The following is a 27,890-nucleotide window of genomic DNA, read 5'->3' as shown; positions in this document are numbered from 1 at the left end:
AGTTGCGTGGAAACTTGGTAATTCCAGCGCGCCGTTTCGAAAATAGTTTTTTCGTTTTGAAAAAAAAAATAATGATCCTCAAAACGCAGTTTCATTTGCGGGAAACAACAGGAAACTTTGTAATTCAAGTGCGCTGTTTCGAATTATAATTTGGTTGTTTTCCCGCTACGGCATTTCTTTGTTGAAATCACTCTATAATATCCCCTCCCACCACCCCCAAAGTTAACGTTTCAGTGCTTATTAATTTTCAAAATATATTTCTGCCATGCGGGACAAAATTATCACTGATTGGCCATTTTGAAAACGGTGCCGATTATTGTGCTTGTGCCGAGTTTGTTTGGGTGCCGCATTTGCAAGGTGGCGAGATAGCAGGTGCCGAGTTTGCCCAGTGCCGAAGTGACCGTTAGATGCCTTTTACATACACGACACACGTCACGTATACAACAATGTACAGGCTTGTTGTTATTATACTCGGACACACGACGTCGGCGCTGTCTGTGTGGTGAAACCCCGTCCGTCCAGCTAGTTGTTCAGTTCATGTTCAGTTGTGATTGAATCAGAGGTCGGAACTTTGTGATGTGCCATTTTTTAACTGAGTGATACTAATGATGTTGTGTGATAATTTGTTACCACTCGTTCATGTCATATCGTCGAAACAGTTGCAGGAACACGTCCTAATCATTCGTTTGTTGAAGGGTGAAATTGTGTGAGCAGCAGGCAGGAGTTGTGTGGTAAATCTACGGGGATAGTGTGTGGAAACACCATGGCCGCGTTCACGGGATTCAACCGACATCGCACTCGTTTCATCTCCGTGCCCGGAAAAACATGGCAACTAATTTCACATTCGTACATCCAGACAGTGGTGATGTTCATCTTTGCCTCCATTATCCAATCTTCCTTCGTGGACACTTACGATTTCTACAGCAGTCAGTCGGATACATGGACCACAGCAATAGTTTCTATCACATACCGGGACCCGACAACGGGTAATGTGACAACGGAAATGCTGTACCATCCACAGACTCACAAAGACCCGGGACGATACAGCTCTGGTCCGGTCAGAGATGCCCACGGTACGCTGGTCTATCGGGGTGGTGTACAGGCTCGTGGTTGTGTACCGTATAAACCAAGCAAGGGCAAGTCGAGCACCCTAAAACAACTACGGCATGGGCTGCCTTGGATAGCCCTTGTGAAGAAGGGAAACTGTTCGGACTCGGAAAAGATTTCACTGGCTGAAAAATATAATGCAACCGGAGTTGTTGTCTTTGACAACAAAGCAGGGGAGGAACTGCATACAATACAAAATTTAGGTATTACATTGATTGATTGTACTGTTTATTTTTTAACTCTTTATTTAAATATTATGGGAAAAGTTTCCGTATGGCGCCACCACTTTTTCATTCGATAAGAAATAATATAGTATCTAATTTACCTCAATGAGATATCCCTTTTTGTAAAAATGAGTGAAAAGGTGGTGGCGCCATACGGAAAGTTATCCATATTATGATTGTTCATGTGCTAATCTAGTTGCGATAACGTAACCGGAAAAATTTTACGACCTCGCCACCAACTTCTGTTTTTTTTTTTTTTTTTTGCACCCGAGGATGTTTTCAATCGATTGGGCTAGGATGATTATCCACGTAACCCTCCCCCCCCCGGCGGTGTGAACACCATCAGGAGGTGGGTTACGTTAACGCAACTAATCAATGTTTCATTCGGGTACAGACTTGTTTGGACCATCTCTTATTAGCTTCGTATTAGTTTTAGTTCTGTAGTCCTTGTTGCACTTGCAATTGCATTGAGTTGAGGTTATCACGCCGCCATCTTGAGTACTAACAAAAAGATGATTCAATAGCAGGAAACGCACATCTACACATATAGAATACGCGCAGGGCACAGGAAAGGGCAATGACCGAGCAACCTTCTTTTGTAATAGTAGACCTCTAGATGAGGGCGCCCTACTTAAATGGATATCATGCGCGTAGGTCTATTCTAAATATTACCCTCAATCCTGTTGGTAAGTCAGCATTGCATTAATCGCGGCATAGCATGCCTAAAACTTTGTGTGTTGCTTCACCAAAATTCACCCGTTGCATCATTCAGAGGCATTTTCCACGAAACATTAACCGCGGCATAGCATGCCTAAAACTTTGTGTGTTGCTTCACCAAAATTCACCCGTTGCATCATTCAGAGGCATTTTCCACGAAAAACAAACTTACTTCTGAGGAGACCATGATAAACGCACTTGAGAAGCACGTGAACTTACAGGATTGATTTCTACATGCGCGCTTCTCATGCTGTGTGTCAAATGCGATCAAGTTGTAGAATTTGAAACAATGCACCACAGTGCAATTAGTTTTAGGTGGTCAACAATAATGTTCAAGCATGACACTCAATGAAATAGTGAAAGGGGGAACTACCCCAGAGGGGAATGTCAGAGGCTCTTCAAGAGCAAAGTTCCAGGCCTGCTGTACGAACACACTAGTTGAGATTTTGAAGAGAAGTACGTACTATGTACAGTATGCACCAACAAGAAATACACCTGCCTCCTAAATACCATTAGAGCCTAGTACCAACCATGAAAACAATTTTGTTTTCCATTCATCACCCACCCTGAATCGGCCTGAACTATGAGGGGATTCCTTCCTTCCCAAAAACAAAACAAACGTACAACTTTGTAGTCAGGCCAATTTATTTGGAGGTAAAAAGTAACCTTGAAAAGGTCACCTTTATATCCAAAATTATTTTGTTTTCCATTCAGCACCAACCCGAACCTGCTTGAACTGTGAGGGGGATTCCACCCGGCCTTCCTTCCGCTTAAATAAATAATAACAATCATACATCATTTTATCAAGCAAGTTTAATCCACATAAAGATTCAGCACCTGAGCATAGCCAGCAGACTTGGGCTAAATGCCTGTGACAGTTGATGATCCATACATTTATCTTACCCAAGGACCAGCAGGTGCATAAGTAGACTTGTGCTAGTCCAGGCCTCTACTTTAAAGGGTAAACCAAAATGAATATTCTTTATCCCTGATGAAAAAAAACATCTATTAAACCGTCGTTGCAGTACCAGCTGCTACGTAAAACATAGGTTTCGAACTGTCTCTAGCTACCTGGCAATCTTGGAGGTCTAGTTGGTGTGACTGTGCTCTAGAATTGGAATCCCACTCGAGTAACATACATGTGATTATTTAAACAGAACTTGGGTAAGTACTGAGTATACAGTGCTTACACACATCAGTGTATAAATGGGTAAAACAAAAAGGAGTACTTTTTGTAATGACACAAAACACAATGTCCGCAGATTGACATTAAACTTACACGGTTTGAAGATAATGATGGTAGAAAACTTCCCTTAAAATATTATTTTCTAAATGCTGTAGTTGCTCTGCGATTTTAAAACTCGATGACTAATTGAAGCTGAAGTTTCTTCAGGTAAATTATGTTATATCTTCATTCACAGTGATTAGGGATTCTTGTCACGCAAAACAAATATATCTGCAAAAGGTATCAAAACCCTTTAAAGGCAGTGGACACTATTGGTATTTGTCAAAGACTAGCCTTCACAGTTGGTGTATCTTAACATAAGCATAAAATAACAAACCTGTGAAAAATTGAGCTCAATTGATCATCGAACTTGCGAGATAATAATGAAAGAAAAAAACACCCTTGTCACACAAAGTTTTGTGCGTTTAGATGGTTGATTTCAAGACCTCCAGTTCTAAATCTGAGGTCTCGAAATCAAATTCATGGAAAATTACGTCTTTCTCTAAAACTATGGCACTTCAGAGGGATCCGTTTCTCAAAATGTTTTATACCATCAACCTCTCCCCATTACTCGTAATCAAGAAAGGTTTTATGCCAATAATTATTTTGAGTAATTACCAATAGTGTCCACTGCCTTTAAACTGAATAATAAGGCATCTATAGTGGGAGTCGGTAGCCAGGCTAAATGGTTGATTGCTGAAAATGGATTAATGCATTTCATAATTGAATGGAAGGATGTAGAAGACCGCAAATGCGTGATTTCAAGGAATTCATTAGGAACCGTTCAATTAGTAATAGTTCGCCTGCCTGTATGGTCATGGTTGCTCACCTTTGTACAATGGACAGATTGTTTGGAGGTGTTTAGTATTAAATACAATTGTATGAGGGCATTGGTGCAGAAGGTAATCTCAGGGTGAAATTTGGATTATGTGAAAGGGAAAGCCAGATTTCACCGGATGTCCATGTTTTATCACTTCAATCAATGGGTGACATCTTCCGCCCAGATTAGAGTACCTCGTAGAGTTTGTTTCTGTGTTTGTTTGTTTTTTGGGTGATCTTCCCGGCAAGGGAACTTGGCAAACTTCCACAATGGAATATTTTATGCCAAGCTGTGAACAGCCAATCTCTCTCTCATTACAAATATCGGTTAAACCATAGAGAAAGGACAGTGGTTTATAATATCAATGATTATGAAGTGCACAAATCGGTTACTTTGGGGTACTGTTTGTCTTAACATAAAACTTACACTGTTTAAATATAATTATGGTAGAAAGCATCCCTTTAAATATTATTTGCTGAGGTGCTATAGTTTTTGAGAACTGAGTAAAACAGTTTCGCAAAAAGTATTTTTTTCGTCGGATTTACGTGACTCTCCTGAAAACATTGCTCTGTGATTTTCACCTTGAGTTTCTCAAAACTTGACGACTAATAATGAAGCTGAAAAGAACTACAGGTAAATTATCTTACATATATGGATCGTCATTCGCAGTGAGTAGGGATTTATGTCTTGGCAAAAGAGTTAATCTACAAAAAGTATCACAACCCTTTAAAGCAGTTACGACTATTGCTTCACTGCTGTACTTGTAGGCCTACATGTATCCTGTAAACTTGCAAATTAGGGTCCTCCATAGATAAAGAGGGGTCCAAAAGACAGTCAGCCTGGCTGCCCCTGGCAATTGGCAAACTGTCTGGCTTTTGAGCATCAAGTCATGTTCTACATTATATTACCTGAATGAGAGGATACATTTTCAATTTGATGACGAGAAGAGAATTTTCATGGATTTAATTTCTATGCTGCGTTCGACTGTTGATTGCTTTTATGTGGTTCCTTTTATTTCTCAGAATATCAGTTAGATTTAAAATGTAGGTTTAGGCTTTTTTTTAAAAGAACTAACTATTTGGATACTTTGGATCTGTTTGAAAAGATGTTATCGTAGTCATGGTATTAATTGAGTTTTTGTTAAAACAATTAAATGGTGTGCAAGTAATTGGTTAAATTGATAAACAAAACTGTTTACAGATTTGCACTACTTTGGTGTAAAAACGGTCATCGTGAAAAGTCTCTGTAAATATTTTTGCTCGAAATGCTATGAAGTTTTTGATAAATAAGGAAAACAAATAGCTGTGATCTCTTGAGAACTAAAACATTGAAAACATGAAAGTTATCTTTTTCCCCACATTTTTTTTCATGTGACTCCACTGACTGATTAAGCCTAAAATTTTAAAAGGTTTGTTATTTCAATTACATTATGTCAATGTGTAGGTCTTTAGATTATAATTATTTTAACGAAAAATTAGAATTAGCTGAACTTGCGAACAACTTACCAACCTAAAGGACCTGTGGTATAAATGCAAAACAAATGTATAATGGCCAGACATTTTGACCTTAGCCGAGTCTTTCTCGAAGGCTAAAAATAATTTATCTTGGTCTTGGACCTTCATGGTCTCCCTGGCTGACCTTCCGGTTTCAGTCTAGGTCAAGGTCTCAGACTATGGGTCCCAGCTACATTGTATGGGTCTATTGGTCTTTAGACCATGTGAACTTTGTTTACCATAAGTGTGACCTTGTACATTCTTTTGGGTATTCTGGCAGGCAAGATACTGCCCTGGTCATATGGGAAAGTTGACATTTTGTGTCATAATATTCACAGCAATCCAAGAGTAATGAGTTTTTGAGTTGTGCCCCTTTTCATCATATCAAAAGTTGATAAGAATTAGACAGTGCAATCTCCATAAAAAATGAGATTTTATGTTTTCTTCCATTGAGCTGTGTACAAATCGTGCCTGCAGGAAGGCTTGGTGGCTCTTTTGTAAACATGTGATGTCAGAGTTCACACCTTCTAAATGTTGGGTCATAAAAAGTGTGGAACTAGTCTGTTTCAAATAACAATGTTGTACTGTGTAGGACTACTAAAGGGAAAATACATTTTCTTTGGAAGAGCAACTTAAACATCTCATAGATTTTAATAAACACCCCCATCCCATCATACAATTAATCTGTGGAAATTCAATGAAATTAAATGATTAAGTCAAAACACCCAAATATAGTGAAAACACCCAGTCTATATTCTGTAAGGGTTTTGTATGTGACATTCATACTAAAATCATAGTTGGCTTATTTTGATTGCAGCATTCAAAATAAGTAACAGGCACATTGTAATGTTGGCCTTAAGTGCTGTGCTTCAATGGTACTTCAGATCTAGAAATATTTTTTTCTGAAGGATTAGTACTAGTATGAAGAATATACTACAAGTAATTTATTGCAAGCCTGTTTTGTAGGCGACTCAATCTCTTTTTATCATTTCACACTCTCAATGAAATGAAATGTATTGTCAGGCCGAGTTTCCATGTGCATAAACCCTGAAAAATGGAAATCTTGCTTGTTGTGAAATTCCTTTACACTTTAGTGCCCTGCAGTCCAGTAGAGTATGTGATCATCTGATCTGTGGGATAGTAAAACAAGTTATTGGATGAAGTCCAAGGTCTATAGATTTATATCATTATCAATGAAACCTTGCTCTACTTCGGATAGTCAGTACTATTTTGTATTTGCACTGCATCGCTGTGTATGGATCTTGTTTTTCAATATGAAAAGCAATCAACCTTTATGTCATTTGGAAAAGGTTTGCAGTAACACCACCATGTAATGACTATCTCTAAATAAGTTGGGGTGGTTCTGAAAAAAAACGTTCGTTACAATTTGACGTTTCGATCAGTATGCTTTGATCGTCTTCTGGAGAAAGCTGAGTGATCATCCTCTGAAGAAAGCTGCAGCTTTCCTCTGAAGAAAGCTGCAGCTTTCTCCAGAAGAAAGCTGAGTGATCATCCTCTGAAGAAAGCTGCAGCTTTCCTCTGAAGAAAGCTGCAGCTTTCCTCTGAAGAAAGCTGCAGCTTTCTCCAGAAGACGATCAGAGCATACAGTGTACTGATCGAAACGTCAAATTGAAACCAACGATTCTTTTTAGTCATTACATTACATGGTGTTACCGCAAACCTTTTCCATAGCGTATTTCCACCATGCAAAGTTTCAAATCCTACTTAACCTTTATGTAACTGGTTCGTTTATCCAAATTCAACTGAATTTCAAACTTCATTTTCAATTTTACCTGGTAGCTTGATTTTTGTATGTTCTTGTTTCACTTCAGTCACTTGTTATACAATGTTTATATAATCTGTTTCACTTTGTATTTCTTTGGTACTCTGAAGCAGTGGCATACCCAGATTGGGTGGGAGGGGTTTAGAGTTCCCCTGCTCAGAATCCTTTTCACTGTTGCCCTGGTCTTTGCCTTGGTGCCCCTTCAAGAGTTTCCCTTAGACTTTCAGATTGGAGTGCCCTTTACAAAATTAAATACCATTGCCATCTCACAGATGAAATTCGAGGCCTGAGCATATATATTTCCATGCCAAAACCAGGAACTTCCGGCTAAAAATAAAAACTGTATCAAATAGATAAGATTTGGAGCTTTCCAATTAAAAAAAAAAAAAAAAAAAATAACATAAAATTTATAAGGCGCACAGTATCTGGAATAGATCCATTCAAAGGCGCCGGGAATAACAGTGCGAGTACCCAGTCTTCACTGCGCGGTAATGACCGGGTTGGTGGCTGGCGCTGTTAACGGACCTTTTTAAGCGAATTTAATGGCTAAAATTGTCAAAATTTTGTGACTTTTCTCTCGGCGGTACTTCCAGACATGTTCAGGGGCCATATTTGAGCTTTTGATGGTTCCCATCTCTTTCGTGCGTTAATCACATTACTGATCTTTGAGACCAGTGACTCTTTTAAATAATGATCTGTTCAGCGCTTTCACTGGGGTCAAAGGAGGCAAATGATTGGACGATAGCTGTTCTTTGTGCATTAAATGCACGCATGAGCTCGGCGTCAGTTTATACGCGCGCACATGTTATCTGCGCGCACTCAAAATTTATACATTTTCAGCGCGCGTACGCATAAGTGCGCGAAGTTGCAATGAAACTTACAGGGATATAAATAAGCGTGCGATACAGTGCAACGCGCAAGGTTTACACAATGTATGCTGATTTAGTGGACACTTATTCGCTATTTTCCAAAAGCTGGTCTTTATACCACCGTTAACACTCCCACACGTGACCGGGTTTTGACCAATCAGAGACTTGAAACCGTCCAAGGTATTTATTAATGTCACTTATAAGGACTTAAAGCTGAAAGTATTTCACACCACCAGGCTTTGAACTCCGCTCTTGAAGGGGCACAGAAATTTTCCTTGGGTAAGGGGCACTTATCAATTTTTATTGGAACTATGCACAGGGCACCACAGCAAAAGCACAGGGCACCACAGAAATTTTTAGGTGCTATTGGTTTATTTTGAGGCCTGCATCACATTGTTTTAAGGCTAATGTTTCGGTTCTCTTCACTTTTAATGCCATTTCACTATTTCTGAGAACAACTTGATTTTGTAACTAAAAAGCATAACTTGCTTTTTCTCCCTTTTAAAACAGGAAACATTCCAGCTATTTTAGTTACATCAGAAACCGGCCAGCGTATCGTCACCCTCCTCGAGAACGGCACCAATGTCCAGCTAGAGTTTGCCGTCGGTTCTAAGATCATCAAGAGCGTCCAGATCAAGAAATCCTCGGTTCTCTTCGTGTCGGTGTCCTTCATCGTGTTGATGATCATCTCGCTAGCCTGGCTGGTGTTTTACTACATTCAGCGCTTCCGGTATGCACAGGCAAGGGACAGGACACAGGTGAGTCCACATTGTGATAGATGGTTCAATAAGGTGGGTTTGATCGTGAGAGCTTTTCCTTTGAAGGGGCTGTCTCACTACGTTTCACCAGACTATTTGGTGCTCAAAATTTTTATCAGCAGCTCATTTTGACTCCAAAAGGTAGACCATTAGCGGGTTTCCTTAAAGAGGCTGTCTCACTATGTTTTCACAAATTGGTGCTTAGAATTTTCATCATTGGGTCATTTCGGCTCCATAAGATAGATCTGACCATGAGAGGGTTTGCTTAAAGGGGCCGTCTTACTATGTTTTTTTGCCAGACAAATTGGAGCTTGGAATTCACATCTACAGCTCATTTTGGCTCTCTAAGGAAGACCTGAACATGATATGGTTTCCTTAAATGGGCTGTCTCATTACGGTTTCACCAGACAAATTGTTGGGTGGAATTTTGATCAACAGCTCATTTTGGCTCTTTAAGGAAGATCTGACCACGATAGGTTTCCTTAAACGGGATGTCTCATTACGGTTTCCCCAGACAAATTGGTGGGTGGAATATTCATAAACGGCTTATTTTGGCTACATAAGGTATCTGATCATAAGAGGTTTCTATAAAGGGGCTGTCTCATTACGGTTTCACCAGACAAATTGGAGCTTAGAATTTTTATCAACAGCTCTTTTTGGTTTGATAAGGAAGATCTGACTGAGAGCGGTTTCCATAAAAGGGCTGTCTCACTATGTTTTCACCAGACAAATTGATGCTTGGAATTTTCATAAACAGCTCATTTTGGCTCCTTAAGGTACGGTTGCACCAGACAAATTGGTGCCATGAATTGGCTCATAATAGCTAAAGAAATATATGGTGACGGATAAACTGGCGTCTTTAACAATGATAATGGTGAATAATTTGAACTCCTTGTATATATGTGCTGGTACTTCTACAGTGGGTCAGAGTTCATAATGCCATGCATCGTACTATTGGTCAGTGCAAGTTTGAAGTGAAGGCCACTTTAAAAGAAAAACTAGTTTTTGCTAACTTGCATGTGTAATTGGTGTAGTTGGTACAAAAACAAGTAGGCTGATAACACTGAGAGATTTCTCTGTTTAAAAATACTCTCCACTTTGAGGAAATTATGTACTGTGCAAAATTGAAACAGTTGCTTGCAAATACATCTGTTAAAGATTAGAAATAAATCATGCCCAGCTGGCGATCTGCTTAAGGGGGACAGAGAATTGGAGTGTTTTTGTAGCTGTTCACAATTTTCTTTTTTTGGGTGGTTGTAATTAAGAGCAATTCAGACAGAATTTATGAGAGGGCAAGGCCATTTTCACTTTTCAAAGGGCATCGTTGAAGAACAAAAGATATACATTCATAACTTAGGTAAATAATTATGCTAAAGATGTCGAAGTTCTCCATTACCAATGTTGGTCAAAATAATACATGAAGTACCAAAAAAACCTGCAGACAACAAAGACATACAGATGCACCAAGTCAGAAATGCTTATTAATTTCATTCATTACTTTCTTCTTTCTTTATTAAACCGCAATGCCGGTTGCTCTGACGTGCACGGCCAGCTCACGCAAGTGATGACGCATGTTTGTTTGATAGAATCAGTCATGAGTCTTTACATGAGTTTTTCAATCCGTAAGGACTTTCATTACAAATAATAAGTTCTTACAAAAATATCTAGCAATGCTGGGAACAGAAACGGTTTATATTGGTGATGTGGAGAATGTTTTGTACTTCAAGGACCAGTCCCTTGTTTTAAGAAATATGGGGAGGATTATTAGCCTAACTGCTCTTGTTTAAACTGTTAAGAAGAGCTGTTTGCAATCCTCGTTACCAAACTTCATACATCAGTCTAAAAAGTTTAATTAAAGCAATATTTTATTTAAAAAATGAATGTTCTTGATGTTCACGGTTCTCCCCAGGTTTTTACAAAACTATGGGGCCTTCAAGACCAAAATTTGTGAATGTTTGTCGGAAGCACACTATTGGAACAAGGTCTTCAGAATGTTTTCTACTTCAGATTTTTTGTTTGCTCATCAGCCAAAACTTTTGTGGATCAGTCGATCGGATATGCTAACTTTGACACGGAGAGATCCTTGATGCTTAATTTAAGTTCATATATCACAGGAATGGATTGGGAGAGAGTAAACTGTTGTTCAGTCATGAGATTTCTCAGGATTATCTCAAGATGTCCTGCTGTTGATTTCACCAAACTCATCCTAACTTAGGATTAATCTTAGGACTTAGGATTGGTTCAGTTCCATATCCAAATACGTAGGACGCATTGAACCCATCCTAGATTAGGACGGGTAAACGCATCCTAACCCGAGTTAGGATTTAACCTAGCGTTTCGTATAATCGGCTGCTTGAGACTTTAAATTGTCTTGAAGGAAGTAAAGTTTTAGTTTTTGTATTTCTGATGATGCATAGAGTTGGTTGACCTTGTTAGCACAGAGTCCTTAAATCTCCTGAATTTTAATATCTGAGAGTTTCTGGATCTAGAATAAGGGGGAACCCAGACCCAGAAGTAATTTTTGAGGAATGTTCACATTTCTCAAATCTCATCCCTATTTGTTATAAAAAACCAAAGCAAATAAATGCCTGTGAATAAAGTTCTATTTTCCTCAACAATTCTTTAATTCACTTTCAATTTGAAGGAGTGTTTTATTTCTTCTCAGTCCTCTGCTAGCAATAAGGATGAGAAGGAGTGCGTGTACTTTTGAACATTCGCACGTCTTAAAAATGTCTACGTGCTGCTTCCCAGGCATCCAGCTGCCCTACGGGTAATCTCAGGAGACTTGGTTGGTAAAGACAGCTGCTCAATAGTTATGGGTTTGAACCCTGGCCACGCTTGTGGAGAAATCTGCCATATTCCCTGCAGCTTCCGTATATATACACAAGAGGTCTTTTCAAAATACTTGTTGCTAAACGAGAACACAAAATGTTGTCCTTATTTATATCATGGATTCAAGCCAGGGCCCAATTTCATAGAGCTGCTTAAGCGGAGAATATTGCTGAACAATTTTCTGCTAACCTTATTCTGGTAAGCAAAGTTTGATTGTGCTTAGCTAGTTTTTGTGCTTTAAAAGCAGCTGTATAAAGTTTGACCCTGATGCTTCACAAACTCAACAATGCCAATGGGAGACTTTTAGACGGTCCTTTTTCACAGTAATGTGCATGCTTAGACCTAGGCATGCAATACTGAGCATGTGCGCGCACGCTCAGGGCCACAAAAAAAGGACCGCTATGTCTGCTGCCACCGCCAGCATTTCAAAAAGTTTCCTATTCACCTTCCAGCCCTCTGGTCATTGCATTGGTCAGGCCTAGAATTGCACGAGGGCCTTGAAGGCCAATGGTCTCTTTTGCCCCTTACTTGGCCTCGGTGCCCTTTCAAAAGTTGCCCATTGACATTTAACAATTTCCAAGGTAAGTGTCCTTCACAAAATGTAAGTGGTCTTGTACTTGCCCTCTTAAAGATGAAATTCCAGTCCTACTCAACCTGCCCCTTGAAAATCTCCTTCAGAATTCTTAATTTACCTCAAGGAGGTGCCCTATACTTCTGAAAAATCTTTCTTGAGCAAAGGATCAGTCCTGAGCAAATGTTCATGACTCTGCTTACCATAAGCAAACTATCAGGGCCCAATTTCTTAAAGCCTGCAAGCACAAAAAAGTTGCTAAGCACAGAAAAGCATTGCTTAACAAAAAACAGGTTACCAGCCAAATTGACATTAGGTTTAACCTGATGTTACTGGTGCCCCACTCAATTTTTGCTAAGCAAAACAATTTGTCAAGCAATATTTTCTGCTAAACAGCTTTATGAAATTGTGCCCTGGGCTTATGGAAGTAGGGAAATACGCACTTACGTCAAGCGTATTTCACGGGTTAGCAGGGAATTTCTGCTAGTGAGGGCATGTACTGTTTTTGTTACTAAAATACTATGCATTCTTCACCGACAAAGCTAGTACAGAAATTGCTTGCCCTGTAAACGAAGAACAGTGATCGCAAGCAAATAATTTGCCGGTAAGCAGAGCCATAAAATTGGGCTCTGTTGATTATCTGCTTAAGAAAGGTCTTCACTGCATAAATGTTATCACATGCACAAAGTAAACCTTACATTCAATTTTGAAAGTCTTAAGACATCGAATGACTCAACAGTCAATCGACCTGAATTCCCTTGCCGATTTTTTTCTAAGGAAAGTCATCAAAAATCAATAGATAGAATGTCTCGTAACTCGACACTCAAACTGGTGCTCTCTGTTAAGATTGCAAATTTAATACCCTCTCTGGTTGTCTGAACATGCAGGGCTCTACGGTTTATGATGATGTTATTATAATAAGCGATTGAAAAGTTATAAAATGTTCCTTTTTTTCACAGATTACATACCTTTTTATTTATTGTTGATTGTTTTTTTTTTATACAAATTTTAAGTTAATTGTGTTAACAGGTATTGCGACCAAATTCAACATTTCTGTAAACTTTCTGTTCAAACAAAAATATCACATAATTTGTTGCTTTGTTTCCAACAAATTTAGCACTGTTTTTTGAATATTTGTGTCACATTGATACAAACTGTGGCTATGTGTTTTTGCTTTGCATTTGTGGTTTTCCATAAATTTCTAACCTTGGTCGGCAAAAATCTCGGGCTGTTAACTTCCAATGGAAAGGCCGTTTATGACTATGATTATATATTCTCAACGCTTTTCTTAGAGCCAAACGAGAAGAGAAAATGATGAAGAAATTTCAGTTTAAGATGTGGGAGGAAAACCCCAGAGAAGTGTTTCCATGGAAAACCCACGCAGTCAGGTAGGGACTGAAAACCCAATCCACATAGTGCCCCCGGTGGGATTCGAACCGGGGTCCCAGAGGTGGAAGGCGAGGCAAGATACTGACCGCTATACCATGTGAAAGGTTGTAGTCGTATGACATTTTTGATGCTCCTTGCAAAAAACAAAAAACCCCAAAACAGGCACTTCCTGCCTAAACTCAAAACTGAGTTTAGTCATTTGCTCATTGTTCTTTTGTTTATTAAAAGCAAGTAATAATAATTTAGGGGGGTGCCACAACACATGAGGGCCAAAAAATAGTTCAGTAAGTTTTGAAGCAGACATTTTATCATAGTGATTGAGCATGGAAGTGAGTATTTCATTGATAAAATTGTCCCATGCGATATTTTCACTTATCTCCACTATTAAATGTATAGAAAAGTGAGAACTAATCTGGCTCAATTAATGACAATGTGCATATGATTGTCTGTGTGATGATGAAGATCCTCGTTACCATGGCAATGCAACCATCTGTCTGCATTTGTATACCTTACGCACATTATAATATTCTAACTGTTCAAATAGTTTACCTTCCAGTAGCGCGGTTGCCAGGGTAACCCTCGCTGCCTCTCCGATTGAACTATCAGCTGGCTAAATCAAACCCAAGTGGGAGATTACAAAGTGGCAAGGCAGCAATAATGTTTTTTTCTTTGTCGTCCTGTTATGGAAAGCGGGAAGCCGCAGCTCAGGTCTTTTTAAGTCCTTAGGGAAGTCTCCCTCGCAAGGTTAAACCCCCCAATCATGGCTGGAGAACGTGATGTGGGTGTAATGGTGCGCTTTTTCAGTGTGACTTTGTGCATGTTTGGTATGAATGGCTGAGCCAATGGACTGATGAGGTGGGTGGCCGAGGTGGGCAGGGGTTAAAGGAAACCCAATATCAGTTTTTTACGTAGTTGTGATAATCGTTACCCATAATCGTTACCCATCGATTCTCTTGACTGTCAAAGATTGGAGAGTTACGACAAACCAGACAATTTTGGCAAAATTGTTTGACTTTTTCTCAACATTTGAAAATTTTCACTAATAAGTCATGTGAAATTGTCTGTCTTAGCTCTCACCTTTGGTTTGAGGACGTGACCAAAAGGTGCAATTATTGCAGAGATTGCACGCAAACCTCCCCTACCCGGCCTTTCACGTCCCCAATTCCCTGGGTTTTTTTAAAGTTGTGATAATCGTAACCTTTAATCCTGCCAACGGTCATAGACCGCAGAGTTACGTCACACCGTAGGTTAGTGTTGGCAAATTTAATTTACTTTTCTTATTTAACAGTTCAAATGTGTCCACTTAACATAAAAACAGTTTGCCCTGACCAAGATGTACAAGGGTTATACCCAAATCTCCCTTGCACTCATGTCTCAATTTCTAGTTTTACGTATTTAACCTTCGATTCTCCCGTTGTAGCTCGTGGGTCTAAGGGATTTTGTGACCGAGAGGGGCAATCATCGCAAAGGTTAAAAACCTTTGCGATAATTGCCTCTCTTGGCAACAAAATCTCTCCCACTCATGCCCCCTCTCCCCAAGCTTCCCATTATCTAGACAAATGTGTAAATTATGATGGCCTATACATTATGTATTAGATCTTCTGTCCACTACATCTGTTTTTAAGGTCATGACAGGACAATTAGAGAATGACAAATGATCAGTGAATGTGGGTTTCCTCGTCGCTGAATGTCACTCGCGGTCAGCAAATCAATCCAAGTCATGTGACGATGTTTCCCCACCGTAATTGTTTGTTCGGAGCTTCGGAAAAATAATCACGAGGAAGCATTCCGAAACGCTTAGCAGTCTGAACACTTTAGTGAATAATAATGAGTCAGTTTCTTTTTATAGTATGGTCACTGGTGTTATTATAATGATGAGTCCCTTTTGGTTATTTTTCCTGGAATTTTAGTCTCTGTCCATCAATCGCAATTCAAGACCATATGTTACTTCCCTCAACATACGGTAACTCTACGTCAAACGCAATATTTATTATTTATTCCTGCTCCATTTCTTGCTCCAATTTCGGTACCTGATATAGGCTTGGAACCATGCCAAGTCTCGTTACCTCTGCCGTGTCGTATCCCGCCCCAACAAGATCAAGCGAAACCTTGAACTGCTTAAGGTTTGATGGGTTTTATGATGCTAAGGGCTAGCTTCGCATTTTTAAGCTGCGGTTTTCGGCTTTGCAGTGATAAACCCAAATAAAACGTAAAAAAAATAATCTTATATCAATATAAACCACAAGGGAAACTGACTGGGTAAATTTTGAAATGATTTTGGGGGTTGAACAAAGAATTGACTAGAGTGGGATTCAAACCAATGACCTCCAGATTAACATGCATTCTTTGTTCAACCCAAAAAAATCATTTTAAAAATCTTAATAAGGTTCTTGATGAGTTTCATAACAAATGTTGTTGTTAACTCTTTCAGTGCCACGGTCGTACATGTACGATCTATTTAATGTAAACCGAAAGTGCCATTATCAAACATGTACGGTCTATTTTATGTATTCAAAACGTGTCATAAATAGTACATAGCCCATAATATACATGTTGTCACAAGAGGGCATTATCACTCAAGAAATTTGTATTTATTTGGGATCAGCATGATACATTTTGTTTTGTGAGAAAGATTTATTTACTTTTCCTAGTACAGAATTTCGGGAAAAAACTGGTCATTTTAAAATAAAAACGCAAACAAAAGCTTGCAATGAAAGAGTTTATGTTTAAAAAGGATAGTAACCGATATGTAACCAATGCCTATAGTTGTCCATGGTTTACCAATTAACCTCGAGAGCACACCTCAAAACCCAGCCTTGCTACCATGAGCAGCACGCCGTATCGATACCTCTCATCACTAACCCCTGGTAGGGGATGTACTGAAACACAATGCTGATGAGCTAAAGTGACTACTGTGCAAGCACCCTTGTTTACCATTGGCAGGGCGCCGTTAGCAGTAGGGATGTACTGAAACACAATGCTGATTAGCTAAAGTGACTACTGTGCAAGCACCCTTGTTTAAATCTTTTGAGTGCTTGCAGGATGCTTATTACGTGTGTATCTAAATTATCAATCGTGCATGGAATACCCCAGAGAATCGTTCTAGGGAAAACCTATGCAATCAAGTAAGGACGGAAAACCCAATCCACATAGTACCCCCCGGCTAGATCGGAACCAGGGTCCAAGAGGTGGAAGGCAAGGAAAATAAGCACTTTCTCAGCCTACCTCCTTTAAGATGTCTTACAGGCAGTGGACACTATTGGTAATTACTCAAAATAATTATTAGCATAAAACCTGACTTGGGAACGAGTAATGGGGAGAGGTTGATGATATAAAACAATATGAGAAACAGCTCCCTCTGATGCAACGTAGTTTTTGAGAAAGAAGTATTTTTCCACGAATTTGATTTTGAGACCTCAGAATTAGATTTTGAGGTCCCGAAATCAAGCATCTGAAAGCACACAACTTTGTGTGACAAGGGTGTTTTTCTTTCATTATTATCTCACAATTGACAACCAATTGAGCTCACATTTTCACAGATTTGTTATGTTGAGATACACCAAGTGAGAAGACTGGTCTTTGACAGTTACCAATAGTGTCCAGTGTCTTAAAGATGGTGCTATCAAGCTTTCCTGCGAATGAGAGGCTATCTTGAGTTTAATGGCTAATGCACTAATAGATTTATAGCACTCCCTCACAAAGATGATTTAATCGTGCAAAGATTAATAATTAAGTTACTTCACTGATGTACATAAGCGCACAAAACTAAGTGCTTTCAGAGTATTCATGCTGAGAAAGATCCACGCGCAAGATTTTCGCCAGCTGTGATTTTTTTTCTTCAAGTAATGAGCAGAAATCTGTCAACTGTATCTAATACATACATGAACATTATATGTGACATTTAGTTCAACTGAAAATACTACGTAGGTTGGGGTTGTGGTTTATTAAGGAAGGAAAAAAAGGAACGGCTATCCTCTTATAAGCACACCTTTCAACCAACCTGCGCAGAGCTGCAAACTCTCGACCTGATTCTACAGAAAGTCCTCTGAAAATAAACCAATCTTTTCATTTTCTTATTCAAATCTCCCTGGTTTTGGAAACTTTTCTCCAATTATAAATGCAGATACACCAAGTACAATTTCTACTCACTGTGATGTTTTTCAAAACGTGAACAGAAAATCTATCTAAAAAATACTCTCTGTGACATTTATTGCTTTAAGAGGCAATTAAAATCCGGTAACGTTTTTTAGCAGAAATGCAGCCGAGCACACAAGCTGTTTCCCACCCCTAATTCCAGCTAGCCATAGGCCGTCCATTTCCTTTATCGATATTCGGCAAAGAAATCCCCTGTACATGTCATCGTCGACTCCCTAAAGATAATAACAAGGCCTTTCGGGGGTTTCTCAACTCACTATGAAGTGATAGGGATGATAAAATGGAGTAGGGAGGGGGGGGGGGGGTTGCGTCGAGGATGTTGTATCTATATTGATTATCTGTAGTTTATGCTGCCTTGGCAGAAGCTGTGTTTAATTAAATATAATTTCTGTGTACATGTACATGGCAGGCACTGTTCCGTCACACACCGTTGACATTCAAACAGGACAAGACGAACAAATTTGTGAATATGAAAAAAGGGGAATGGTTGTTCTCTCAGACTCTCATTTTGTTCATGTGATTATTTCTGCGAGATAACACATTTTGAGTATTGGCTCCCGCTGAAGTAACATAGTTTTTGAGAGAGAAGCAATTTTCCACAATATTTGAGTTCAAGACCTCAGATTTAGAATTTGAGGTCTCGAAATCAAGCATCTGAAAGCACACGACTTCGTGTGACATGGGTGTTTTTCTGTTATTTTTATCTTGCAACTTCGATGACCAATTGAGCTCAAATTTCCACAGGTTTGTTATTTTATACATGTTGAGATACAGCAAGTGAGAAAAAACTGGTCTTTGACAATTACCAATAGTGTCCAGTGTCTTTAAGGACCAGCTTGAACAGCAACAAGTAATTTTTTTCTGAAATTCATTTAAAATGTTAAATTTGGGGGTTTTTTTTTGTTTTTTTTTACCCATACACCGATGTGTGTTAGCACTGTATACTCAGTACTTTCCCGAGTCCTGTGAAAAAATATCACAGGCATGTTACTCGGGTGGGATTCGAACCCACGACCCTTGCAATTCTAGAGCAGTGTCTTACCAACTAGACTACCGAGGTTGCCCGGCAGCTATAGAGGCAGTTCGAATCCTATGTTTTGGCAGCGGGTACCGCAACGATATAATAGATGTTAAATTTGCATCGGGGATAAAATCTCCGATGCAAATTTAACATCTATTACATTTAAAATGTGTTCAATCGAGAATAACATTTAGAACTTGTGAGAGTAAACAGATTTAAATAGTGAAACAAAAAACAATCATATTAAATACCGTTTTTTTAGAGTGAAATAACTGCTCCTTTTCAAAAGTGTCTTAGGAGTGGCCAAATTCAATTGCTATCCGATTCCTGATAGATCCTTCCGGCTCAAACTTTCAGGGTCAGAATGTCCTTTTCTTACAGGTCCAGACTTCAGAATTGTTTGCATCTCGGTCAACACAGAGCAGAAACACAGCAATTACAGTAGTGGAAAACAGAAAATTTAAAATTTGCAGGCATTTAAAAAAGAAATAAACATGGATATTCTTTTGTTTTAAGTTTAAAAGAGAAAAACAGTCAAATATGTAATTTTTAGAGAATGGACTCAAACAAAGTAATTCTAGCAAACTTTAGTTTCAACAGTTTAAAAAAACTATTTATATTTTGTGCCTCTGTTGTGTTGCCATTTGTGTTTTGTATTTTTTTCTTTTCTTTTCTGAGTATTGCCAATTTATCCTGAGTATTGCTATTGGTTGTCCAGACTTCAAAACAATTTTCTAGTATGAATATTACATACTCTTCTGCTAAATAATTGAGGTTATCCCGTTGGATTGATTGATTCACCCACACACTCCGTGGGGGATGGGAAGAGGTTTTTACGTCAATTACAAATTAATATCACAAATCAACGTCAAACACTGATTTACATCCAATCAACACTATCATTCTTTAAAGGAACACGTTGCCTTGGATTGGTAGAGTTGGTCTTTGTAAAGCATTCTGTAACCGTTTGTTATAAAATGCATGGTTAGAAAGATGTTGTAAAAGTAGAATACAATGATCTACACAAATTAATATGCCTCGAAATTGCGTGGGTTCTTTTGACCTCATCCACAAACACGGTCGGCCATTTATGGGATTCAAAATTTTGACTCCCATAAATGGCCGACCGTGATAGTTCGCGACGTAAAAGGAAAACAGTGCAATTTCGAATGATACTTGTGTGAGTACTTATATTCTACTTTTAAAACATCTTTCTAACCATAAGCATTTCATAACAAACGGTTCCAAACGCTTTTTATGGACCAACTCGTCCAATCCAAAGCAACGTGTTCCTTTAAGGGAGGGTATACTTTTGGTAGATGTCAAAGACCAGTATAATCACTTGATGTATCACCACTATGCATAAAATAACAAACCTGTGAAAGTTTGCGCCCAACCTTGCTGCATAAAATTGTGTGGATTCAGTTGACTGAGAAAGGCTTCTTGCCTGAAGCATTTCTCTGATTCAATTGGTGAAAAATAACCTCTTTCTCTAGACAAACCAGATTACTTCAAAGAGTGTCATTTTAAAGGCAGTGGACACTATTAGTAATTAGTCAAAATAATTATTAGCATGAAACCATACTTGGTATCGAGAAATGGGGAGAGGTTGATAGTATTTAACATTGTGAGAAACGACTCCCTCTGAAGTGATGTATTTTTCCGAGAAAGAAGTAATTTTCACGAATTTGATTTAGAGACTTTAGATTTAGAATTTGAGGTCACGAAATCAAGCATCTGAATGCACACAACTTCGTGTGACATGAGTATTTTTTTCTTTCATTATTATCTCGCAACTTTGCTGACCAATTGAGCTCAATTTTTTCACAGGTTTAGTATTTTATGCATATGTTGAGATACACCAAGTGAGGAGACTGGTCTTTGACAATTACCAATAGTGTCCATTGTCTTTAAACAAGGTTTTATATTACTAACTGCTTTCCAGTACTCCTAAGCAAGTAAGTTTTTATGGTCATTAATTTTTTGGAGTAATTACCAAAAGAAAGTTTGATTTTACTTTGATCTTCCCCCTGTACATATTGCTCTTTTCTCCCAAGGTTTATGATAATTTCCTTCCTGACATTGAGATAAAGATTTATAAGGTGACATTTTTAGTTAATGAGTTTTCTTCTTCTTTGATGTTATTTTTCTTAGAAACGACTAAGCCGTGCTGCCAAGAAAGCAATTGCCAAACTTCCCTCCAAACATCTTAAAGATGGTGATGACGTAAGTACAGTGCATCTTTATTGTCATAATTTGGGGATGAAAAAGAAAAACTTACTTGAGGGGGATTTGAACCAATGACCTCCGAATTAACATGCTGGCGCTCTACCAATGGAGCTACCCGGTAGGTAAAAAAACACCATTGGCCAAATGCTGTTGGTGTCGTTATGTGACTCATGAGTTATTTCATGGAGCTACCTCCATGGTTATTTCAATGTCCGCTGGGTTCTTTAATATGTATCACACTAAGCAATTAAGACCTATGTCTCCAAAGGAGGAATCAATTACAGTTAAAGACACTGGACACCTTTGGCAATTGTCAAAGACCATTCTTCTCACTTCTCAACATATGCATAGAATAACAAACCTGTAAAAATTTGAACTCAATTGGTCGTCAAAGTTGCGAGAGAATAATAAAAGGAAAAAACCTTGTTGCACAAATTATTTGCTTTCAGCTGAGGTCTCGAATTAAATTCAAATATTTTAGTCAGAAACTACTTCTTTCTCAAAAAATACGTTACTTCAGAGGGAACCGTTTCTAACAATGTTTACTATCAACAGCTCTCCATGATCGTTAGTAAGTTTTTATGCTAACAATTATTTTGAGTAATTACCAATAGTGTCCAGTGCCTTTAAGACATGTGGCTCCAAATGAGGAATCCATTAGAGTTAAGTGTCATGCTCAAGGACACATGTGTCATGACTTGGACATGAACCCACATAGTGATTTGTGTTTTGACATTATACTTTGCTTAGCAATTGAGATTGATTGGCACTCAAGATAATTATTTTCTCCTTATGAAATCAAGCCATGGACACTCCTTATATTTTAAAATAAATTAAATGAATAATACAGCGAGAAAAGAAAAAAAAATTATACAGTAATTGAAAGCGGCTAATAAGTGCCTACTATTTCATTATTTATTTATTTATTATTGTTTAATTCTATATGTATGTTCTTTTTGTTTTCATCAGGAATTAGTGGATGATGATTTCTGCCCTGTGTGTTTAGAAAGTTACAAAGTGTCTGATTTAGTGCGGGTACTCCCTTGCAAGTAAGTATTATTATTATAAAATCATCGCCAGAGAAATGTTTCTATTTTATAAGTTATGAAGGGAATTCAAAGGGGCTCTAAGGTAAAAATCATTTTTGTGATGCACTTATTTTCCTATAGATAGACCTCATGAAAGTGGGGGGGGGGAATTACAAGTCTTTCATAGCGAAATTTGAAACACGACTTCACCAGACAGGAAAAACAGACAGGTCTGTACATTTTAAATATAATTTTTTTTAACTTCTGCACTCGTGTATAGAAGTGAAGAATGCCTAGTAATGTGGAGTGTGACGAGCACAAGCAAATATTCTCTGCTAACCTGTAAAATACGCTTGACGTTAGCGTTGAATTCCCTGCTTTCGTAAGCGCCGATTCCTTTGATTACGCAGAGCCACAAAATTGGTCCCTGGTCCGGGAAAAGTTTTCTATTTTACAAATTTTGAAGGGAATTAATTTGAAAAAGGCTGACCTCAGAACTGCGTTTAATCGAAAATTGAAACGAAAGTGAGAGACACTTCTCTTGAAATGATGTTGTGAACCGATTATGCATGTGGTCCCTGGACCTCTCTCGTCAAGCTAAAAGAGTTGCAAGTTATTGATTATGTATGTGGTCCAAACCTCTCTTGTCAAGCTAAAAGAGTTCTGAGATACCGATTATGTATGTGGTCCAAACCTCTCTTGGGAGAGCGAAGAGTTCTGAGATATGCTTGGGGAGGAAGCAATCCTGGGGTCTGAGCATTTCGGGGGTGAGTCTTGGGAACAGATGATCTTAGACCTCGTTTTGCATTGCGACGGCGCGGCGTGTCCTGAATCTTAAGAGACATCATGATGGAAGGGGGGTTTATAAATATGACCGGAATGCTGGAGGTAATGTGCGGGGAGGAGGCTGCACTTTGGTAATAGTCACCCTACCCCTAACTCCCCACCCGCCCCTGCATTTTGTTGAGCAGCTTCAAGTAGTAGGACACATTAATGGTCGAAAATGTCCTTCGAGATAGTTATCGAGTTTCTGAGTGAATCGTATGCTGTTTTGTGCAATGTTGGAAACACACTGGCATTACATACACACATACATACAAAAATGTTCACAGCAGTTTGTGACAATACACAGCAAAAAAAACATGGCAACAATGATACAAAACTGCAAATTAATATTGTGAACAACCAAACAATCATTGCGGGAACAAGTGTGATTTCAGATGCTTGTTGAAAATATGAAGTGAATCAGCAGAAGGCAGAGATGGAGGGAGTTTATGACAAACACAGCAATGTACAATGTCAAATGCCTCCTTGTTTCTTTTTAGGCATTGCTCAAAATCTCCTTGAGCCTTTAAAATTTCTTGAATGAAGTAATGCAGTCATCAGAGGGAGAAAGAGGAATTAAAATTTGGAATATCAGTGATTTGCAGAATCTTTAAACCTCCTGAATTATTTAACGTCTGAGTGGTTGCAGGTGTGGAAAAAGGGTGAATCCTGAGTGCTCGATTTCACAAAGAGCTAAGATTGATCTTAAGTGCAAATCTTTCTTAATTGCTAAGCAAAGCGTGATGTCAAAATAGAAATCACTATGGTTACACTTACAACTCATCTTAAGATGAATCTTAGTTCTTTGTGAAATCCACCCCTGGCTTGCAAGACAATGAGGAATTTTCACATTCATCAAATCTCATTTCTGAGGCATATTTCTATGGAAGATTTCAATTTTTTAAATGTCCTTTTTGTTTGCTTGATTTTTTTCAACAGACATTTTTTTCATAAATCCTGTGTGGATCAGTGGCTTATCGAGCATAGAACGTGTCCGATGTGTAAGCTGAATATACTCAAAGCACTTGGCTATGGGGTACGTATAGAATTTGTTTTAAATATTAAAGACACTGGACACTATTGGTAATTGTCAAAGACCAGTCTTCTCACTTGCTGTATCTCAACATATGCATAAAATAACAAACCTGTGAAAGTTTGAGCTCGATTGGTCAGGGGAGTTGCGAGATAACTATGAAAGAAAAAACATGAAGTTGTGTGCTTTCAGATGCTTGACCTCAAATTCTAAATCTGAGGTCTCAAAATCAAATTTGTGGAAAATTACTTCTTTCTCAAAATCTATGCTACTTCAGAGGGAGCCGTTTCTCACAATGTTTTATACTATCAACCTCTCCAAAAATCCACATTACTCATTGCCAAGTAATGTTCTGTGATAATAATTATTTTGAGTAATTACCAATAGTGTCCACTGCCTTTAACAGAATTGTTATTCTTTTTACCCATGCGAAATTGACATTCACTTGAGCAGAGGAGGCACAACAAGAGATTTCTGCGAACAACTGCTGCAAATTTAATAGACGTTAAATAATAAGGATAAAGAATATTATTTTTGGTTTTACCCTTACACCAATGTGTGGTCTGGTTAGTAAGACATCTGCTCTAGAAAAGCAAAGGTCTTGGGTTCGAATACCACCGGAGTAATATGCTTGTGGATTTTGTTGACTGAATTTGGGAAAGTACTTAGTATACAGTGCTTACACACAACGGTGTAAACCAAAAGTAATAAATTGCTGCAATGTTTAATGTTTTGCGAGTGGATTGTTACTTTGAATGGTTATCATTTTGAAGTGCATGACGCTGTGGAACGATTTCTTACTCGTATGGTGGTGTTCATGTTGGCGTAGTGGTTTCCTCCTCGCCTTCCACCTATAGGACCCCGGTTTGAATGACACCGGGGGCACTACGTGGATTGGGTCCCTACCTGACTGCGTGGGTTTTCCCTGGAATAATTGTCCTGGGGTTTTCCTCCCACATCTAAAACTGACACATCCTTCCTTGTTTTGTCTCCATTGGGTTCTTGGCTAGTATAATGGCTAAGTTCACTTTTCTGGAAGGCCTTACCTCCACAACCAGAATAAATGAAATGAAAAAAACAAAAAACGGAAAGTGAAATGGAGTGACTGGTTTGAGGAGCTTTCAATTTTATGTGAAGTAGAATGACGCATTTTTTAAATTAGCTGCTTATTTGCCGAAAATGAATGGAAAAACAAAATTTTCAGCCAAGCAAAATAGAAACAGTTGTTCAGTGCCATCTAATATCTTGTGTTGTTGTTTTTTCATTTTAAAAACAGTTCAATGACACCGAGATCTTCTTGTGACATTTGACTTGAAGATTTACCTGGCTTTTTACTTTGTGTTTACGTCGTCAGGCCTCACAGATTAATCCTTAATGAAAATAAAAAGAAAGTGATGGGATGTTTATTGCTGTCCATTTTCTAAAAAAGGCCTCATGAATTTCTTTCTATTTACGTATCTCGAAAATGCCACAAATCTCTCGGGAGTACCTTCCTCCCATAGAAGTGTACAGAGTGTCTGCGTCGGTTCACAGCATTTGACGTCACATTGTTTCCTAGCATTTCCACATGATTAAGTATGAACCAGCCCCGTGGCGTCGAAGACGTCTTGATGGCTTTAACACCCTTTGAGGTTTGGAGGGCAGTATTTTTTTTTTCTATCAATGAGTAAGCATCTGGGGTGAGGTGTACATGTACGTCCGTCTCCCACGGGTCGCTCATCCTGCTATTTTTTCTCGCCAGGTGTAATTTGATGTTATTTGCGGGAGTGCGTCGCCGTTTGGAACTTAAGAGGGGGTGTCTTAGCTCAGTGCCTGGGGTTGTTTTTTTGTGGTTGCGAGGGACGTATCGTCTTCGTTTGGCAGTGAGAAAAACAATTTAGACAGTGTGATGATTGGAAATGTTTAATATTTAACCATGAAGGAAACTTACTGGGTGTTTAAGATTAGGATTTTCCTTTAGTGTGCAGAACAAAGGAAGGTCAGTCACTGTGTGGACATTTTTTGTTCCATACACTAAAGAAAAATCCTTTTCTGCGCGCTTTATAATACACTGTGTGGACATGCTGTAAGTCCACAGAGTGTTTCAAGTCCCTACATTATGTGGACATCTTTTGTTTTCAGGTCCACACTTGTATGTAGCGCTAAAACAGAGTTTTATACAGTGTTTAAGAATAGGATTTTCCTTATAAGTGTTTAGAACAGAGGAATGTCCACAGAGGGTATGTAACACAGAGCTATGTTAACATTTTTTTGTCTGAGTGCGTTTCATTTATTTACTTATTTATTTTGAACCCTACAGAAGCAGCTGACGATGCGGGCGAGTGAAGAAGCCCTCTATGTCTTTGAGCTCGGTCAGATCATCTTTAACTCTAGCATGGACGGGGAGGACTGGAACCTGAGGGCATCCAGTCTACGAACGTCTCATCTCACACGATGGCCATCGAATACTCAGCAGAGTGTGCGTGTCATGGCCGTCACTGACGACGTCCAATCAGAAGATAGTCGGTCTGACGAGAGCAGGAATGGATCGTCGAGCTCAGAAGGTATGGACGTCAAAGGTGAAGTTACATCACAAGTAATGACCCATGTTTCGATGTGCAGTGCATTTACACGCTCATATCCTGTTCACAATTTTGTAAGGCAAAAGGACTTGACTCTCAAAATGGCGGAAATGGTGGACCTACATTGTGCAGTGGTGCGTCCCACATCATGCCAGATTCCAATTGGCAGGAAAAAACACCCTGTCAGGCACGGATTTTCTTGCCTTGTTTTCTAAGTGTCAATCAAATTATTGTTGACCATGCCCGATATGTTGCAGAGGTAATCCCCCTAAAATACATTAACACACTCTTTTGCTCTCGCACAGAAGTACCCTACCCCCCCCCCCCTAAAATCCTCTGAAGAACTCATGAAAGTCATGGTCGAGTTTGACTATAATTATTTCATTTCTGTGGTTGTTTCATTCTCAGGTATCCTTCCTCCTGTGACTACGACGGTAGAGCTTCATCGGAATTGCCCCAGCCCTATATCCAGCGATACACCCTGCCTTGGGTCAACCTCAGTCTAGGATGAGTGCACTCGACTCCTCACTAACCCAGCGTAGTCAAGAGCGCGTTGTTCATGAAGTTTCCAAGTGCTGTAAATTATCTCCAACAGGGCCTTGTCACGCGAGGCAACTTTTACAGGCAACTTGGAGGCAACCAACCTCAGTGCACCCTACAGGATCACTTTGGTAGCACACAGGTAATTTTTTTTAAAAATGTCTTATGATCCACAAGAAGATAAGGTGAACATTCAAATGTGAATGCCCTTTCTTCTTGGAGATTACCTTGAACTGGTTGCCCGTAAATTGCCTCGTGTGATATGGCCCTAAGAATGAAAGGCACTGGCATTTGTATGCAACAAACTTTTTTGAATTAAGATGGACCCTACGGAATTATACACAGTCTGGTTTGGGTGTATACAGACAGATTTACCCAAACCAATAGTGTCATAGTAATGTGTGCACCATATCTCAAATTGGCTTATGTTCTGCGTTGTGTTAAGGATTTCAATAGGGTGCTGTTTGCATTCAATACAAGGGGTCCATAAGCTCACTGTTGTCACCCATCACTCATTTCTAGCCATGTTTGAGTCGGATGTGCAGGCCTCAGGCTCTGCTTACCATAAGTAAAGAATCAGCGCCTGTGGAAGTAGGGAATTCCGCGCTTACTTCAAGCGTATTTGACGGGTTAGTAGGGAATTTTGGCTTGTGCGCGTGCGTACTCCACGTGACTAGGCATTCTACGCTTACAAAGCTAGCGCAGAAATT

General features: G+C 39.0%; 1 protein-coding gene across 2 annotated transcripts; it reads left to right on the top strand.

Annotated features, from left to right (window-relative positions):
* The first annotated feature begins 508 nt into the window (after positions 1-508).
* LOC117293417 (RING finger protein 150-like) lies at positions 509-27,884 on the top strand. 2 transcript variants are annotated; one of them, XM_033775742.1, is made up of 7 exons: positions 509-1,310; positions 8,749-8,996; positions 21,119-21,190; positions 22,163-22,242; positions 23,986-24,082; positions 26,379-26,622; positions 27,049-27,884. In XM_033775742.1, exons 1-7 carry the CDS (start codon positions 764-766, stop codon positions 27,144-27,146), a joined length of 1,386 nt encoding a protein of 461 aa, XP_033631633.1. In that variant the 5' UTR covers positions 509-763; the 3' UTR covers positions 27,147-27,884. The 2 variants fall into 2 exon arrangements, with proteins under 2 accessions (XP_033631633.1, XP_033631632.1); XM_033775741.1 differs by having other exon boundaries at positions 26,379-26,637.
* The last annotated feature ends 6 nt before the right edge of the window (positions 27,885-27,890 follow it).

The sequence above is a fragment of the Asterias rubens genome, chromosome 8 (genome assembly GCF_902459465.1).
Source record: "Asterias rubens chromosome 8, eAstRub1.3, whole genome shotgun sequence".
NCBI lineage: Eukaryota > Metazoa > Echinodermata > Asteroidea > Forcipulatida > Asteriidae > Asterias > Asterias rubens.
Note: the sequence above shows the minus strand (reverse complement) of the source record. Positions and strands in the feature narration are given on the sequence as shown.